General features: G+C 34.5%; 1 protein-coding gene across 22 annotated transcripts in view; it reads left to right on the forward strand.

Moving 5' to 3' along the window:
• CADPS2 (calcium dependent secretion activator 2) overlaps nucleotides 1–19,953 on the forward strand; it is a 508,211-nt gene that overhangs the window by 255,578 nt on the left and 232,680 nt on the right. For all 22 annotated transcript variants that reach the window (XM_032276147.1, XM_032276144.1, XM_032276140.1 and 19 more), the window contains exon 6: nucleotides 2,005–2,123. In XM_032276147.1, the coding sequence (XP_032132038.1) occupies nucleotides 2,005–2,123 (119 nt within the window). The remainder of the gene's footprint in view (nucleotides 1–2,004; nucleotides 2,124–19,953) is intronic.

Consider the following 19,953-nt stretch of genomic DNA (forward strand, 5'->3'; position numbering starts at 1 on the left):
AAATTATTAGAGTAATGGTGGTAAGTTCAAATGAGGTTGACTTTTAATTAATATGGTTATATATTTGATTTATCTCAGTTTCTGGTTTTATTTGTATAGTAGTCTAACTATTTTTAATATTACTAACAAAAAAAACTTGAGTCATAAAAAATGCATAACTTGGTTTGCTTATTTTCCTTAATCAAGATTTAGTATTTCAGCCAGGCTTAGTGGCTCATCCCTATAATCCCAGCACTTTGGGAGGCTGAGGAGGGCAGATCATGAGGTAGGGCAATAGAGACCATCCTGGCCAACGTTATGAAACCCCATTTCTACTAAAAATACAAAAATTAGCTGGACATGGTGGCACGAGCCTGTAATCCGAGCTACATGGGAGGCTGAGGCAGGAGAATTGCTTGGGCCTACCTGGTGACAGGAGGTTGCCAACCTGGTGACAGAATGAGACTCCATCTCAAAAAAAAAAAAAAAAAAAAGAGAAAAAGAAAAGAAAAAAGATTCAGTATTTCATCCCAGTTTCCCTAAGCAGTATTAGAACAGCTGTGAAAAATATTTCTTTTCTCTATCAGTTCTCCATTAATTTTCTTAGTCTGTTTTCAGGTAAGTCCTTATTTTTATTTATATGCTGATATGCATTTTAATGTGAGAAAATGACAGATCTCTAGTTGAGGAAGAAAACTTAGTTCTGAGTTTGACCTTTTTTCTTATTGATAAATAACTGAGTGGTCACTTTCCTATGTATTGTATGAAAACAAAATTTAACAAAAACCAAATATACACTCATATTTACAAACATAGTCCTTCTCTTGTAACAGAGCTGAAAGGAAGAGCGGTTTTAAGATGGTTTGTTTTTTGAGCCCTTTTGGATCAAAATTCTTTTCATGACTCTGTAAAAAGTATAATGACGGTTATAAAATATTGCATGATCAGTAATTGATACAGATTATGTTTATGGTAGATATTTTGGTAGCTACCTAGCATGAATTTTATTGTTTGTGCAAATACAACATGAGATCAATAAAGAAAACAATGTGTATATTTAAAAATGCATTTCTATTTTATAAATTATTATGAATAAATGCATTTATCAATAAATGCATTCATCAATAAATGCAATCTATGTTATAAATTAAATTTTGAGAATTTAGAAGAGTTCATGATATAACTTTTGATTGAAAAATATATGGTAAATAATATTTATATTTGATGTATACATTCAATGAGAATGTTAGGTTACAGTATTTTAAGATTGGCAGCCTTTTCAATAAACATTAAAAAGCACACTTAAAAAATATACATTGTCCTTTCTCCTAGGAGTTACAAATACATAAAGCAATATCAGTTTTTCCACCCTTTTCCAATATACCGAATTAAATTAGTACATAGCTTTAATGAACAGAAAAATCATTTTTTTCTTATGAAGTTAGTGTTAAGATGTTCAGTGACAAGTTATAATTTCCATTTAATAAGACACAGACCACAAATAAAACTCTTTTTACATGTAGCAATAGTCATCTCAAATAAGTGAATATAGAAAATTTCTGATATCACATATTGATATCAATGAGTTGGTATGATGGCAATAATGTCTACCAGTAATATGTACTATATTACCTTATATGGAACTTACCATGTACTGCTGATATCATCTGCACTGAATTTTCATTTGTGATTCTGCTTAATTTCATGCAGACTTGCCTTTACTCATTAAGGATCTGAGTTTAAATTTTATTTGATTCACTAGGGCGTATATTTGTGACATTTGACTTACTTTGTTTATAGGTGGCAGAAGATATATTTTCAGGTACTAGACTTCCTCAGAATGTTATTTACTATACCTTCTATGAATAGAGGTGGATTATAAAGAAGATAAAATACCAGTGATGTTAACAAATAACTTTTTTTTCAGTTTTGTCAGTCTTCCTTATTACAGTTCATGCTGCTAATTTTGTATATTGCTAAATGTTACCAGCTTGATGCATTATTTTAAAATCATTTTGTCTTTAGATTGTCATAATGGAAGTGGAAGGCTTGAGGTCAGTTGCTCCCAATCGAATTGTTTACTGTACAATGGAAGTGGAAGGAGAAAAACTGCAGACAGACCAGGCCGAAGCCTCAAGGCCACAGTAAGCCAGTTGAAAAAAATGTATTGTTGTTTGTTTGTTTGCTTAATCCTCCCCAAGAAACATGCTCTATTTATGTGCATAAATGTGTGGTATTACACTCTGAAACTGCTATTTGGCTAGCTTTGTCTCAACTGTGTTAGAACTGGTGTGTGCCTTTCTGGATAATGATGTTACAATTAGAATCTTGGCAGAATCCCGGTGTAGTGCAAACAGAAAATCCAACATGCAAACCCAAAGCTAATCATTAGACAATAAAACGTTTATAAGTCATTTCTAAGTAAAGCATATTTTATCATCGTGTTATTTGAAAGGTAATACATAATTGTATTTCAGTTGCACGAATGGTATTCTAATACCCTTTCCATTTTTGTTTGTTGTAGCTCTTGGTGATGTAACAGTAGATACCATGATTCTACACAATGACTTGGAATACTTAGTGAGCAAGCTAGAGAAACAGTTAATGACTACCGCACAATAATTAGAGTATAAAGCTGCTTTTTGCTGGCAGTTTGATGTTTCAGACTCTGGCAATGAGTTAATTAAATTAGTAAGATGTTCTCTTTAACTCATTCAAACTTGGGGAAGCATCATGGTCTCTAGTAGAAATAACCAGGCTGGGAGGAATTCAGATGCAATTTGCTGGACCTTCATTTTTACATTACCTTTAGAAAACATTTCTTTTTCTTCTATTTAATCTTTATTCTAAACGTCCTTTAAGATTTAGAATTTTGCCTTATTATTAACACCAATATGTGACCTGCTCATTCAGGAAACCTCTGCTGAGATCCCAGTTACGCACTGAAGATGAATGAGAAATTTTCATTTTCCTTAGAGCAGGCAGGATAGGGAGATGCAGAGGGTTATGTGTAACAGCAGAGAGGTGCACAGAGTAATAGGGGGTTGAAAAGAAGCAAATCGAAGCTTCTCACCCTGACCTAAAAGCCCTGCAGACCTGCCTTTGACCAATCTCTCATGACCTCTGGGACCTTGCTTTCTCCCTTTGTTCCCCCAATCTTTTGCTATTCATCCACCCTGGACTTCATGCAGTCCCTAAACACTTACCCACCTATTCTCCATGTCACACTTGCTTTCCCCTCTGCTTGTAATCATCTTCCCTCTTATCTTTATATAGCTGTTTTGTTGGCATTGAGAATGCCAATTTAACCATCACTGAGAATAGTCCTTCCCTTTAACCCAGTGGAAGGTTTCTGGCTCACCACTTTTTAACTTTCGGACTGTGTTTTTATCTATTTATTTTGCAGTGTGTTTGCTCCTGAGAAAATGACAAAACATCCTATTTAGTCTTATATCTGAGTACTTAGTAGGCACTCATGTGGAATTTATTAATCCGATCGACACACTTACTTTTGTGAACTACTCACAGTACATATTTGGGGGGTAATATATAAGTATATTCACAGAATTGTGTAATCATCACCACCACCCATTTTAGAATATACTCATCATCTCAAAAAGAAACTGTACCCTTTAGCTATCAACCCCATAACCACTCTAGCCTTAAGCAACCACTAATTTACTGTCTGTCTCTTATAGATTTATCTATTCTGGACATTTAATATAAATAGAATTATATACAGTCATGCGTTAGTTAACATCAGGGATGCATTATGAGAAACATGTCATTAGGTGATTTTGTTGAACATCATAGAGTATACTTACATAAATTGATACAGTATAAATATTTTTCCTTATATATATTTTTATATATCGAAAGCTAAATGTCCCATCTCCATTAACATTTTCCCGGCCTGATGTACAATGCCAGTATCAAGTGCCATATATCAAGTTTATTCAAGTCCTTTGCCCATTTTTTAAATTGAGCTGTTTGTCAAATTTTAAGAGTTCCTCTGTTTTGAATACTAGGCCCTTATCATATATTTGATGTGCAAATCTTTTTCCTCTGTGAATTTTTTCACTTTCCTGATTTGTATTTTGAAACACGTTTTGATGAAGTCCAATTTATTTTTTCTTTGTTGTTTGTGCTTTTGTTTTCACTGCTAAGAATTCATTGCCAAAACTAAGGTCACTAAGATTTAGCTCTATGTTTTCTCCTAAGACTTTCATGGTTTTAATCCTTATATTCAGGTCACTGATCCATTTTAAGTTGATTTTTTTATATGATGTAAGAGTCTAGTTTCCTCCTTTTTGAAAATCAGTTGATCATAGATACATGAATTTGTTTCTGGACTCTCAGTTATGTTTTACCAATCTATATATCAGTTCTTATGCCAGCACCACACTGTCTTGATTACCATTGCTTTACAGTAAGTTTTGAAAACAGGGGTGCAGAGCCTTCACCTCTGTTATTTTTCAAGATTGTTTTGGCCATTCTGAATTTTGATGTGAATTTTCAGAACAGTTTATCAACTTCCATAGAGATTCTGCAGAGATCACCAGCTGAGATTCCAGTAGGGATTATGTTGTAACTGTTGGTCAGTTTGGAGCATACTCACATCTTAACAAGATTAAGTCTTCTGATCTGCAGACATGGGATGTCTTTCTATATATATAGACATTCAATATCCCTTTCAACAATGTCTTGTAGTTTTCAAAGTAAAAGTTTTATTTTTTGGTTACAGCTATTTTTATTGTTTTATTCTTTTTTATGCTATTGTGAGTGGAAGTTTCTTTATTTTTAAATCATTCATTAGAAGTTATTAGAAATGTTATTTTTGTATATAGATTTTATATGCATCAATCAACCTTACTGAGCTTGCTTATTAACTCTAAAATTTTTAATGGATTATGTAGACTTTCCTATGAATAAGACCATGTCATCTGCAAATACTCATAGTTTAAATTCTTCCTGTCTAATTTAGATTTACATTATTTGATTTGTTTGACCAATTGTCTCCAGTTCAATGTTGAATAGAAGGGGTAAGAAAAGGCATGTTGGTGTTGTTCCTGATCATAGGGGGAAAGCATATAATCCTTTATAATTACATGCGATTTTAACTCTGGATTTTTCATAGAAACACTTAGCAGTTTAAGGAAGTTCCTTTCTATTCCTAGTTTTATGACTGTTTTTATAATGAAAGAGTGTTTGGTTTTGTCAAATGCTTTTCCTGCATCTATTGAGTTGATCATGTGGATTTTGTCTTTTATTCTGTTGATATAATGTAATACGTTATTTGATTTTCAGGTATTAAATGAACTTTGCATTCCTTGCACAATTCCCACTTCTTCATAATACAGGATTTTTTGAATTTGTTACTGGATTTGGTTTTCTAGTGCTTTGTTGAAGATTTTTACCTCTATATTCATAAGAGATATTATCCTTGTAACTTTTTGTGTGATGTCTCTGATTTTGTTATCAGGGTAATAGTAGCCTTGTAGAATGAGTTTCGGTCCCTTCAATTTTTTTGGAAGATATGAAGAATTTGTATTTTTAAAAGCATTTGGTAGAATTCACCAGTAGCGCCATCTGGGACTAAGCTTTTCCTTGGGAGTAATTCTCTGTTTACTAATTGGGTCTCATGTTATAAATTTATTCATTGTCTTTCTTCTTGAGTCAGTTTCACCATTTTGTGTTTATCTATTAGGTTGATGCAAAAGTAATTGCAGTTTTTGCCTTTAAATGTTAATGCCATTAATTTTTCAATTCATCTGTATTATCTAATTTTTCTCACTCATTTGATCATAGTTTTAATAATTATTTTTAGTTTCTATAAGGTCAGTAATAATGTCCTCTCTTCCGTTTCTGATTCTACTAATTTGAATATCCTCTCTTTTTTCTTAGCCCATCTAACTAAAAGTTTGTCCATTAAAAAACTATTTTAAATGACATTTCTAGGATGTTTCCCTAGACTCCCTTCCATTTTTCTATTCTCTATTTTATTAATTTTCATTCTGCATTATTTACTTCCCCTTTTTAGGTTTAGTTTGCTTGTATTTTTACAGTGTGTTAGGTGAAAAGTTAGGCTTTTGATTTGAGATCTTTCTTTTTTCTTAATACAGGCAATTGCAGCTATAATTTTCCCTCTAAACACTGCTTTAGCTGAATTCATAAGTAATGATATGATCTCTCTTCATGTTCATTCATCAAGGTGCCTTTGATCAGTAAAATATTTTGTTTCTGTATTAAATAGAGTCAATGGAAGAAGGTTCTTTGCTGAGGGAAATACAAATCCCAGGTCCTACCATATCACTTCAATGGCTGAAGAAATTGAAGTTTAGTCAGCCTGAAACCCACTGGAAGAACGCTAGTATCCCACCACTTGTTGGGAAGCTCTTTCATGGTCGTTAGATTATTTTGTTTAATCTACTCTACTGATTCACGAGATTTCGAGGAAGTGCAGCTTCTCTAATAATCACAATGCCATGGTTTTTCACCCATGTAATCTTCTCTGTTTTATTTAGGCACAGAATAAAATCCATCTATTGCAGGTTAGATGATTTTTAGTAAATTTATGCATTTGTGCAGCTGTCATCAAAATTCAATTTTTAAACATATCACTTCAGAAAGTTCTGTCATGGCCATTTGCAGTCTATTCCTGCACCCACTCTCAGTTCCAGGAAACCACTCAGCTATTTTCAGGCTCTGCAATTTTACTTTTCCTGCATAGTTTATATAAATGGAATCATGCAATATGTAGTTTTTGTATCTGGATTTTTTTTTTGCTTAGCGTACTTTCTACAAAATCTTACATTTAATTGATACTTAAATATTTGGTTCATGAGATCAGTTAACTTTTATCTGAAAGGTTGTTATTTTAACACTTTTTTAAAACAAAAATTTCATGGGCTGTTATTTAATTTTCAGTATGTTCATAGTGTATTTGAAAGGGCTTTTGATAATGGGGAATATGTACATAAACAATGTAAGTGCATTAAAATATTTAGAAATCTGAGAGGAAGTATTATAATAAGCTCCCAGTGCTCTTTTTTCTATTACTGTTTTGATTAAAATAACCTTTCTGTGTTTTCCCATGAACACTGAGTTAACTTTTAAAATAAATTAAAAGATTTGTATTTATCATTGTATCCCAGGAACAGATTACCTTAAAAATGTATCTCATGAATGCTGACCAACTGCAGCTTTTTAGCAGTGTCATTATTTTCATACTGAACTCATCTTGCACCACAGGAAAGAGATTCATCTCCTCCATCATCATAGTGAATTATGGCTCAGACACGTTTTCGAAATTTTAATACTTCAACAGTTTGTGCTTTGTTGGAGATCAATTCATCCTTCTGTCTGATACTAATTACAGTACCTTATTTAGTCCATATTTCCAATAAACTTAATCAAGATTTCTGACCATTGCCTATTTCATTCCTGTAGCTCTGGTTTCCTGCCAGAAATTAGAAGGAAACAGCGTGTGAGGTTGCTACATAACTTAGAATATAGGACCTGGGTCTAATAAACATGGTGTTGCTAGACAAGTTTGATTGACAAAGAGTGATGGTGTGGCAATCTAATTTAAGAAAGTTTCATTTTAATTTTTATTTTGTAAAACAGGGAGTGTGTATAAACTATATTTTTTAGTTATGGAGAAAATCCTGTTATTTATGGACTTTTAAGTCATTGTTTTATAGTCTCTTAATGAACCAGGAGAAGTTTTGTATGAATGAGATACAGAGGAATTGTTGCTACATTTTATAGCATTTTGCCCTTTCCAGATGTTTCATTTTAGTGTTAGCCCATACCCTTGATGATACCACTAAAAAGGAAATAAAGAGATAGTAGGGGGGATGACCAGCTGTGAGGTGGAGAAAGGGGAAAAAGATTTGTTGTGGTCATATAGTAGTCCTAAATGTCCTAATGTGTACTTTTTTTTTTTTATTCTCTACCAGTGTTGAGTATCCTTTGAGTGCCTAAACAAACACAGGACCTAATAATACCCTATGGAAAGTGAAGATAGATCGTGGTACCAGGGTAATAAGGAAATGCATTATTAAATAAGGAAAAACATTTAGCATGATATCTAACCTCTTTATTTATTTATTTATTTATTTGTTTGTTTGTTTGTTTGTTTATTTATTTATTTTGTAGAGTTGTGATATCACTATATTACCCAGGCTTGTCTCAAGCTCCTGGCCTCAAGCAACCCTCCCACCTCAGCCTCTCAAAGTGCTGGGATTACAGGTGTGAGCCACCCAGCCTTGAAATCTAACCTCTTAACAAATTTTTAGGTGTCCAGTGCAGTAGCACAGTAAAATATAAGTGCACTGAAAATCATGGTAGTGAATTAAATATTTATAACATTTGTTAGAAAAAAATAAAAATACCAGGAAGGAACACTGTTTTTGCCACACCCTCTGTCTCTCCTTCATTGCATAGTGCTATTTTATTAAAAGCATTTGAAGATTAATGGGTCTCTGCTGCCCATCTCCTGAAAGTAATAAAAAGACAAGAAGCAATAAGAAAAACTAATGAATTGTGTATCATTAGAGAAATGTATTTATGGATATTATGATAGAACATCTTTCTGCTTCATGAAAATGATGGGAAATACAGTCTCCAGTAGCAATTTGTGGAGACTTTAAATTCTTAACCAGAATCATAATATCTGTCAAACTATTGAAAGAACATTGCAGCTACAAATGGAATGCTTATCAGAATGACAAGGTACTGAGACACCGTTTAAGAAAGATTAAATACAGACTGCATATAAACCAAGAGAATCTAACCATGCTTCTAAAAGCATATTAGTTTTCATTTTAATTCAGTAATGTCAGACTTATTTTTGAAATATAATTCATTAGTCAGCTATTCTTACAGACTAAGGTATGCTACGTTTTTATATGATCTATCAAAAACTGTGCCTATTTTTTTTTTTTTTTTTTTTTTTGTTGAGACGGGGTTTTGCTCTTGTTTCCCAGGCTGGAGTGCAATGGCGCTATTTCGGCTCACCGCAACCTCCGCCTCCTGGGTTCAGGCAATTCTCCTGCCTCAGCCTCCTGAGCAGCTGGGACTACAGGCACGCGCCACCATGCCCAGCTAATTTTTTGTATTTTTAGTAGAGACGGGGTTTCACCATGTTGACCAGGATGGTCTTGATCTCTTGACCTCGTGATCCACCCGCCTCGGCCTCCCAAAGTGCTGGGATTACAGGCTTGAGCCACCGCGCCCGGCCAACTGTGCCTATTTTTAATGAACCAAAGGCAAAACCTCAAACCACACAAAAGTTTCCTCTCCTCTCATTTCCATCTTCAAAATCATGACAGATTGCGTCTTTGTATATAAGTAAATTCACTAGAGGTAACATTTCTCTAAGACTGATACTGTTGGTGCAGAACAAAATGAAGCCTAAAGAGACAAGCATTACCCAAATACAGAAATTTACATTCATTGAGAATTTATTTACAATAAAGGGAGCAATCAGGGGATCCTTATAATTAGAGGCATCTGAATTAATGAGAAAATATGATGAATTTAGATTCTAGATGTTAGCTGAAGAGCAATCATGAGCTCCAGTGAAAAACAGTATGGAAAAATTTGAGAGAAAGTTTATAGAATTATGATTAATGATATTTATTGTGGATTTACAGCTTAAAATCATCACCTTATGTACTGTGACAATTTTTTTCAGAACAGTCTTTTATAGTTATCATTATTACTTAATTTGGTTTATGTAACAAATTATCAAGTGGTCTAAATTTGGAAGGGCTTAAATAGGAAGCATAATACTTACCACGGCACAAACCACAGGTACTCTAGGATCTCTCTCCTATACTATCCTTGAAGACATCTCAGCAGATAACTGTATCATTTCTGGTTATTATGGGTGAAAGATAACATGTTCAGGTATTAAATTTTTCAGAACAGTTTAAACCAAAACTTACACATTTCAGAATTTTGTTTTCTTTCATTCTAAATCACTCAGAAACCTGTAATGGGAAAAGGGAGCTTTAGTCCCTTTTATTCACTCTTGTCTTTCCTGCTCATCTAATCTTTCTTCAACTTTGGTTTAGGGTTGCAGTTGGCAGCAAGGGGAGAAGGCGTGAAATCTCTGTGTATGTAGGTGCTTTTGTAGTTCTCTCTTGATTAGCAAATGCCCTTTTGTCATAGCAAATGTTCACATGTAACTCTTCTCCAATGAATTATTGGCAGCTCTCCCACTGCCAGGGACTTCTAACATCACACCATTCCCTCACCAAATAATATATCCTATGGCTGCCCTCTTTCCTCTTCCCCTGGGCTACTGGTTTAATAACATAGCCTGTGTATCCTCTTTCTGCTTAAATTTCATTTCCTTAACAGATAGCTCAAATAAGGTAGCAGCTCCTTGAAGATAAGGGCTGTGTATTATGCCTTCTGCTTCCCCACTAGCGCCAGCTACAATAGTATGCCTCAGTAGGCACTCAGTACTCTAGTACTCTAATTAGAGTACTTTATGTACTATTTAGAGTATCAAAAAAAAAAAAAAAAAAAAAAAAAAAGCCCAAGCCTCCTATGACACTTGGGCCAGCATCTGCCCAGATTAGTAGAAAGTTCAGGCCTTATTCCCCTACCCCAAGCTCCAAGTTTTTAGAAATTCCATGGAAAACATATTCACCGTAAAAGGCCAATTCTTTTTCTTATGTATGCTCACTTTAGGTTGTAGTTCCATGGTCACTTCCAGACTTTTGCTACCCTAACTGGGACAACGTTTTTCAACCTGTAAGACTGTCTGGATAAACAAGACAACTTCCCCTGGGATACATAGGCACATGTATATTTTTAATAGGACTGATTAGGAACCCTCTAGTTCCATAAGGACCCTTTTCTAAAGGTCTTCTGCTCATTCTCATTCTCAGCCTCCCTTTCACAGACATCCTTCTCCCACTTTACAAAAGAGAGGTACACCTCTCATGCAACTCAAGTCTTAACAGTAGTGGTTCTTATCCCAGAGTGGAAAATCCTTCAGGGTACCATTCAGAAGGCAAATGTGTAATATTACTGTGAGTTTTGAGAAAGCGATTGATTGATGACATAATAAATTATTCTGCAAATTAGATGACTCATATTTTACTTTCAGTAAAGTTGGCTAAGAATTTATGCAAGTATTCAACTGCTAAATAATTAAAGAAGAATTTTTGCTTATTAATCACTGTGTGGTTTGGGGACATTTAAATGGGCAGGAATTAAATTGATGGACATTGCTATAATAATGCTCCCGTCTACTTATTTTATTAGTGCTTACAACAAAAAAAAAATCTGGATGAAAATTAATGCTGAACTATGTCTCAATCTATGGATACAGGAACTAATTGGAAGAAATAGCACTATCCATTTCATTGAGATGCATATCTAATAAACTGATTTACTTTTTATATGTATTACAAATGCACATTTGTGTAATATATTTGTTTTGGATAACTTGAGCATTACTATCTAACAAAACCTCAATTCAGTGATTTTTAGGACTAGAACCTTATGATCATAGAAAAAGTTAATATTTTGAATATTAATGACCCTATTATGATTATCTGTGCCAAATTTATATATATAATTATATGTATAATCATATGTATATAAATTTTTATCTAATTATATATATAAATTTGGCACAGGTAATCACGATAGGGTCGATAATATTCAGGCATTAACATATATTACAGTAGAAAAACAATTCTAAGTTCCTGGGGGAAATGAAATCAAAGTAAAGAGTTCAATGAAAAAAAAATATTGTAAATTTCTGTAAAGAGTTTTGCAGGTATTTTACAAAATGAGTGATGGCGGGATCCTATTGCTACAAAACAGTCGTATGCTGCGTAATGATGTTTTGGTCAATAATGGACTGCGTATATAAATGACCCGTCCAATAAGTTAATAATGGAACCAAAAAATACCTGTCTCTTAGTGACATCATAGCCGTTGTAACATCATAGTGCATTTACTTAATTTATTTTACTAATTCAGTGTAGCCTAAGTGTGCAGTTTTTATAAAGTCTATGGTAGTGTGCAGTAATGTCCTTGGCCTTCACATTTACTCACCACTCAGTCAGTGACTCACCTTGAGCAACTTCGAGTCCTGCAAGCTCCTTTCATGGCAAGTGCCCTATACATGTGTACCATTTTGTAATGTTTATACCGTATTTTCACTGTACCTTTTCTATGTTTAACTATGTTTAGAGATACACATACTTACCTTTGTGTTACAGCTGCCTACCGTATTCAGGACAATAACATGCTACACAGGTTTGTAGCCCAGGAGTATAGCTAGGCTATACCAAATAGACTAGGTATGTAGCATGCTATACAGCCTAGGTTTGTGTAAGTACATGCTATGATGTAAGCAAGCACAAAATTGCCTAAGGATGCATTTCTTAACGTGTATCCCTGTCGTTAAGCAATGCATGACTGTAGTTAGATTCCACTGGATTTACTTAAGAGTGACACCACAGTTTTAGTTAAATGTCAATATTTCAAATGCACCAGAAGTTATATTCTTTGCAACTGTTTATGTTAAAAATGTATAGATGTCCACTTAAAATTGTGTAAAGAAGGTAAATTTTTCAGAATTATTTTGGTAAGTGCATGATGAAAAGTTTGAAGGTTGCTTGTCTGGGATATGCCATTTATTTGAGCCTGAACTAAGTCCTGAGGGTTAAAGACTTTACTATTTTCATATTTCATATGCAAACTTTTGAATCCATACAGTCAGAAGAAATGCCTTTATTCTAAGATGCTGCTCCTCTTATATCTAGAGCTCTGTCCAGCAGTCCAGGAGATATGCCTGGGGCTGGCCCACCCTCAGTGCCGCTGATGCATCCTTGTCCAGAGCAGAGTTCCTCAGGGGGCAATAAAGTACAAATCTCCTGTTGGGTCTTGAGCACAGTAATAACTACTTGAGAGTATTGCTGTGAAGAGAAAATGGAGATAGCACATGTAAAGGATTTGTCAAGATCTTCAACAGTCAGTGAGTGAATAACAATGGTAATATCCACAAGTTAGGAAAGACATTTTAAGAAACCTATTTGCATAGTTCTTGGTATGAATTGGTAAATAAGTTCATGGTTTGAAAAATTACCAGAATTCATAATATTTAAAAACAGAAAGGAATATGTTGAATGAAAAGGAAGTAGAATTTTTCTCTTTAAAATTTTTAAATTATTTACTTAACAAATGAAGACTGTGTGTATTCCAGGTGTCCAACATAATGATTTGATATATGGATATATTGTGTAATGATTATTGCAATCAAGTTAATACATCCATCATACCCCATGTTGTACAGAGATTCCTGGAACTTGTTCATCTTATAACTGATAATCTGTACTCTTTGATCAACATCTAATTTCCCTCACCCTCAGCCTCTGGCTACCACTGTCCTACTCTTCATTCCTATGAGTTTGACTTTTTTAGATTCCACATATAAAAGCAGTAGTAGAATTTTTCAAGAATTCAGAATTTCTAGGTTTTAAAATGTTAATGGTTTTAAAAGAAAGATTGAGACATTCCAGAGTATAAGTCCTAGCTTTGCCACAGGTTAGCTGTGCGACTGTGGCTAGTTACTTAAATCTGTTCGAGCCTGCTTCTTCATTAGTATGAAGGAAAGAGTGGTACCTATTTCAGGGACTATTTTGTGAGTTAATTGGGGTAATATAGGTAGGAACATTCAATCCTGATATTCTGCAGGTACCTCTGCCCATACATTCACTGTTTTTCCTTTTAGCCTTTGCTTTGCATGTTTTTAAAATTTTATTTCTCTATTCATGTATTCATTTTTTCTATTTTCTCTAAACCTCTTCTTTTAGCATCCTATTTTTAAGTTCAGGAACTTTACAGGAGGAATTTTACACTTCATAAAGGATTGAGTGCTTTTAACAGTACCGAACAGCAAACACTACTTTATGAAGTGGAATGTGCTTTTGTTTCTCAAGTCCATCTGAGATTTTTGGCTTGCGTGTTTGTATTGTCATTTAATATTTATTTGGTAAGCACCTTATAATCATTTTTTTAAAGATTTGAGAGGTAGCTACTCTCAAGTGGAGATAGTTTTCAACATTAATAATACCTGAGTGTCAGTTATGAAGGGAAAGCATTCTTTGGTTGTCATATATTCTCTATCAACATTGGTTTTGTGTCTCAGTTGATGTCATTGAAAATTTATATCTGCTGTGCTAAAGTGCAGCCATCAAAGGATCTCCAGAACTGTGCAGCATAGCATCTTGCAGTTGTTGACAGTAACTTTGCAGCCGTGTCTTCCATGTTGGCACCATGTTAATACATTACATGAAGAGCACTTGACAGTTACTTGTTCTGGAGTTATGGAATTAAGGTGCAGCTGGGAACTTCCTCTGTAACTGACATGTGGATTAGCAAAAGAGAGGATAATCTTAAATTGAATGCCACCTTATATTATTGCTATTCTTTCAGATACAGAGAAATCTGAAAGAGCTCACAAAAATATCTTTTGAACTCTGTGAGTCCTCAGGGGTAAGAAAAGAATAGAGGAGGTTGTTTCTGTGGATCAGAGGATGCAGATGACCTCGGTAAACTAGAGATCCAAGCAGAGGGGAAGCCAGAAATACCATACTGTCTCATGCCTTTGTATGTACATATGGTGCCTCTGTGGTCTTTCTCTGTCCAGGAGCTGTGATTGATGTTTCAAGACCAACTCGGTGAAGGTTTTGCACCCACATTGATCTCAGAACTCTCTCTTTTTATTAGCACAAAGTCAATACAATATATTGCATTTCCATTTATATATTTATTCTAGTGATTTACGTATAGCTTCAGAGCAAAAATGTTCATTTTTTTAGTTTCCATAGTGTGTTTCTGTATATACACCTTATATAGAGGTTTTTGGTTATGTAATTGTGTATGCAGTATAATTGCAATGGTCATAAGATGAAGATTGACATTCTCTGCAAGTGAAATGTATTTTAAATGTATGCCCTACACCTCTCATCTCACACATTCAAACTGGGTAATTCCCATCTGAAAAAATAAGCTTTCTTTCTTTTTCTTAATTTGGCCATGATTCTGATCTAGGCATTATGTAATTATTTTATATATATGTGAATCTGCTACAGGTTCTCCTGCTTCAATGGAAACTTTTAGCTGAAACCACCTAAGTAACATATTTTTCCTTACTGAGACACTATTACTTATATATCCATGACAGTGATTTTTCTCCTTTTACTTATAAGATTTTTTTGTCAGTAAGTTATTTAGTAAGGTTAAGGGCAAGCTGAATGTTTTTAAATTAATACAATTAAAAAAAAACATGATTTCTAAGCCTTCCTGTTAAAAAGGGAGACTTAAAATAAATTTTCTATAGTACTGACAGTTATCAGGTAACTTTTGCATCATGAGAGCTATTGTCCACAGTAATTTCTCCTTCTGTTTGAAATTTGAAGAACATTTTCTAAGCATAGAAACTCTGTGACCTGGAAGATCCAGCACTATTTTTTCTTAAGTTTTATTTTGTTTTCTGGGAAGAATAAGTCTATGTAAACTTAGCATTTGGGGAGGCTTTTGCACTTACATGTCTTCCAAATTAAAACTATAGGCTCTAGAAACACTGCTGCAAAGTTATAACATTATTTAAAGAAATGTTTTATAAGGAAGAAAAGATGATCCTTTTAATTTGTTTTGTTCCCAGAACTTCATTGACATAAGACCACCACAGAAGTCACAGTGGTGGTGAAGTGTGGCAACTAAAAAATTAATAATAATTAAAATGAAGAATTAGTCAATTTTTAGACAAGTAACACTTTTGTGTTCCTGGCTCAGATTTGCTTATTATATAAAATGCAAGATGGATCTGGTTGGCGAAGATGTGAAGTCTTTTGGCTTATGAAAAAAGCAAATTTTACCTGAAGCAAGTCTGTGAAATTCTCACTGTGTTCTAATGTTTAACTTTCCTTTTTTTGCCATAATATAGCTTTGTTGGCAGATGGCAGCATTTGGATCATATTGAATTTGGCAAATTCTCATAAGAATCTTCAAAATTTTTAATATTTGAATGTGAAAATAATGAATTTTACACAGTTCTGCCAAATGATCGAGATGAAATCTATATCTATTATGCCCTGTGTTACTTCATTTTCAAGTAGGGTAGATGTCTAGGAAAAAAAGTGAAACAATATTTATTCACCATGAATATGATTCTAATGATGTAAGAGCTTAACCTATCATTATCCACATTTAAAAAATTGTGTTTCTAAGGTGGTGCCTTATTTTCATTAAAATGAAATCAGTAGCTAAAGGTCAACGTCTACATCAATATTAACTTTAGCTGTTGGTTCCCTATGAAAACTCGAAATGTTCGCATCCACTTATTTGTTTTACATGTGAGCAGTGTTTCAGGTTGCCTCATTCTCATGTTCTCTCTGTGCAAATACCGGATTCTGGGTGAAGGTCACTGAACCAAACAGCTAGGAGAGGCTCATTAGTTTTTTAGTAAATGAAATTTGGTAAATAGGACTAAAACAGACATAAGTTGTTTTAAGTTCAGCTCTGAACAAACTCATGTCATAGCAAGTTTTTATTGGACTTTACTGTTTATTTTTGCTTTTTGCTAAGCATATGCCCTACTAATAGTAGGAAGAGAATTATAAATTTTTTAGAGCAAGGATCTTGATTTCTGCTGCGGCAAACTCATTAAAGTTGCAAAAGTAACAGTATTTCTAGAAGGCTCAGAGGAAGTTTGTGGACTTAACGTGATTAGTCACTTTTGTGTTGAGACTTACTAAGAGTTGGATTTGTTTCCCCTATAATCAGACAGATTGGCAATTACATTAAAATTTCATCATTAGTATTTTCTTGGGCATATCTGTGACTGTTTCATGGCCCAGTTTTTTTTTCAGAGAAAGTCCCCAACCTAGCCAGTGACCTTTGCAGTTTTCCCACAGTTGGCGGGATCTTTAGAAAGAGAAACTTGTTTACACTAATCTGAGCTTGGCTTTGTTGCTTTGATTCCATGGAGCTGTTCACAAAGGGCCAATTCCTTGACTTCGCTACTGCATGTGTTGCTTGCTTTGTTTTCTTTCCTTCATGTAGCTTCTGGCAGCCTGGATGAAAAGTGCCCATCCATTTTTATAATCATCCTTTTCTTAAAACCAATCTGAAGATGTAAATATCAAACAGCACATTCTTATAAGTTGATCAAGATGGTTCACAGTTTTATAGCAGCAGTTGTGTGAATTAAGATATATTACAAAGAAGATAATCTGATCTAGGAATATTTATCCATATGGCGTGGATGAGCAATAATTTCACAGTAAAATATAATCACTGTCTTTAATTAGATAGGAGACAGTATAGGTACTGGGATGATAAACAGAAAAGGAGGAGTGTGTTTAGAGGTGAAATATAAATGTTAAAGTAACACAGAATATAGTATATCTATACTGTATCCCATATGTGTGTATATTTCATTGTATGTAAGATTATCTGTCTGAAATAAACTTTTACAAAGGGCGTAAACCTGTGGAATAATACAAAGAAAAGCTTGTAAGTTCAGAAAGAAAACTGTTTGTAAATAAATTCTACAGGTGACAGAATCTGCTTTTAAGTTATCCATATTAACACCAGGCAGCCAATCTTTCTTCTCTCTGGATATCTTCACATGGATAACTTACTCAACACATTCAAAATAGAAACATTTATATTTCACCTTTTTTTTTTTTTTTTTTTTTTTTGAGACAGAGTTTCACTCTTTTTACCCAGGCTGGAGTGCAATGGCGCGATCTCGGCTCGCCACAACCCCCGTCTCCTGGGTTCAGGCAATTCTCCTGCCTCAACCTCCCAAGTAGCTGGGATTTCAGGCACGCGCCACCATGCCCAGCTAATGTTTTGTATGTTTAGTAGAGACGGGGTTTCACCATGTTGACCAGGATGGTCTCTATTTCTTGACCTCGTGATCCACCCGCCTCGGCCTCCCAAAGTGCTGGGATTACAGGGTTGAGCCACCGCGCCCGGCTATATTTCACCTTTAAACACACTCCTCTTTTTCTGTTTATCAACTCAGTATGTGGTATTTCTAGCTATTGGAATTCCTTAGCCAGAGACTTGGGTATTTATTATCTCTTCCCCTTTTTGATCTCTTATGTAAATTCGGTTGATTCTGCTTTCTTAATGTCCAGCAAATCTTTCTTACCACATCATCCTTGCCTGACCCTTGGTTTGGGCTTTTGCTAGGTTTATTTCAGGAGCCTTTGTCTGGTTTGACTCCCATTTACTTCTGCACCTCTTGCATCTCCAGTTTAGATTCTATGTCCTCTAGTATTTTCAAGCAGGAATTCTGTTGCATTTTGGAAGGAGCTGTTTTCATCAGTGGAACTATCTCCTGCATCTGGAGTTATTATTGAACTTTCTTGGCCTGTGTCCACACCGTTTTTAATGCTGCCCCTAACTAGGAGCAGGTGCCATCCCTGGGAAGAACACTATCCTTGCCCACAGCCTGCCTTCCTTTCATTCTACACCTAACTACTTTCCTTTTACTTTTCTTTGAAGGCTCAGTTTAGGATGCTTTTCTCTGTGAGGCCTTCCCTGAGCCCTTGCTTCTCTCCTCCCCCAGAAGGCTGTAGTAACACCCTATATGTTCTCAGTACCCAGAACTCTCACTGTATGCTCTAGCTGTCTCTCTTTTTGTCTGCTGCCCATCAAAATCTATGGGCTCACTGAATACAGAGGCAGGTCTTACTCAACATCATATCCTCAGTATCTGGTTCTGTAACTAACTTTATTTGATGAGAAGCATTTGACTTCTAACAACTAACAACAGTGTTACCTTGAATCTATTAATGAAGTATCAGTAAGAGTAGTTCATCTGTAGGGAGGAGTTTTACCAAATTAGTTATACCTATGAAACTATAGATATTCACTGACTGGCCTGGTATTAATGCATGAGAAAGTTAAATGAGTCTGAATGGACCTAATAGCAGCTGGGAGCCAGTTGTCACCCTAATTTCCACCCACTACACAATTAAATGCAATCTGCTAAGTGACATTGTACAAATCACTTTCTGTGGCCCAAATCTTCCTTCACAAATTGCAACATTATTATTCCATCTTACATATCCAAAATATTTTTGCAGCAACAAAAATGGTATGTATTATTTAAATTTCCTTTATATATCACATGGGGTTTCTTGGAGAAACCACTTTTTAAATGGAAGCTAGAATTTCAATGTTCCTGAAGCTATTATAATATTCTCATTTAAGAAACATAGGGGATATTTTCCTTTTTCTCTCTACTCTTATGTGTATACCCAGGGTATTTTTCAAAAAAGACATCTTTGTGGCAAAGGTAGAATATTTCTGTTTAACCAAATACACAACTATGCTTGTTTTCAATTAAAATTTTTCTACCCACATTGCTTACTTCTGACTTTTGCCTATGGAAATAAGGACAAAAAAACAATTGCTAGAAATATATTTATGTAGGGACTTTAAGAAAAAAGAAATGGTAGCTCTCTTAGATTCCAAAGTCTATGTTATTTCTGCACATCATTGTCTTCTCTCTTGAATATGTAATGTGTGTCTTTTATGTCCAGAGCACAGTGTTGCTTACAGTGGAGAAGTAGCTGTAATTGCTGAGGGAAATCATAAGCAAACATAGGTAATGACTTCTGTTTTAAAATGAAGGTCATTGTGAAGCGTTTCTCACTGCTATAGTATTTGTTTACATTTCACACTTTTTCTTTTAACACAACCCAAGTCATGAAGGCCAGAGTCTGTTTGCCTTCATCTTTGTGTTTTCATCATCCATACCCATAAATGGCTATTCACAATAGCAAGGACACAGAATCAACCCAAATGCTCATCAATGATAGACTAAATAGGTGCATATTAAATGTCCTTTCAGATTCTGGATAAATGAGAACAAGAATTAACACAGTGTCATTATTTAAATATTCCATTAAGTGT

The sequence above is a fragment of the Sapajus apella genome, unplaced genomic scaffold (genome assembly GCF_009761245.1).
Source record: "Sapajus apella isolate SASKATOON/1434 unplaced genomic scaffold, GSC_monkey_1.0 scaffold7, whole genome shotgun sequence".
Taxonomy (NCBI): Eukaryota; Metazoa; Chordata; class Mammalia; order Primates; family Cebidae; genus Sapajus; species Sapajus apella.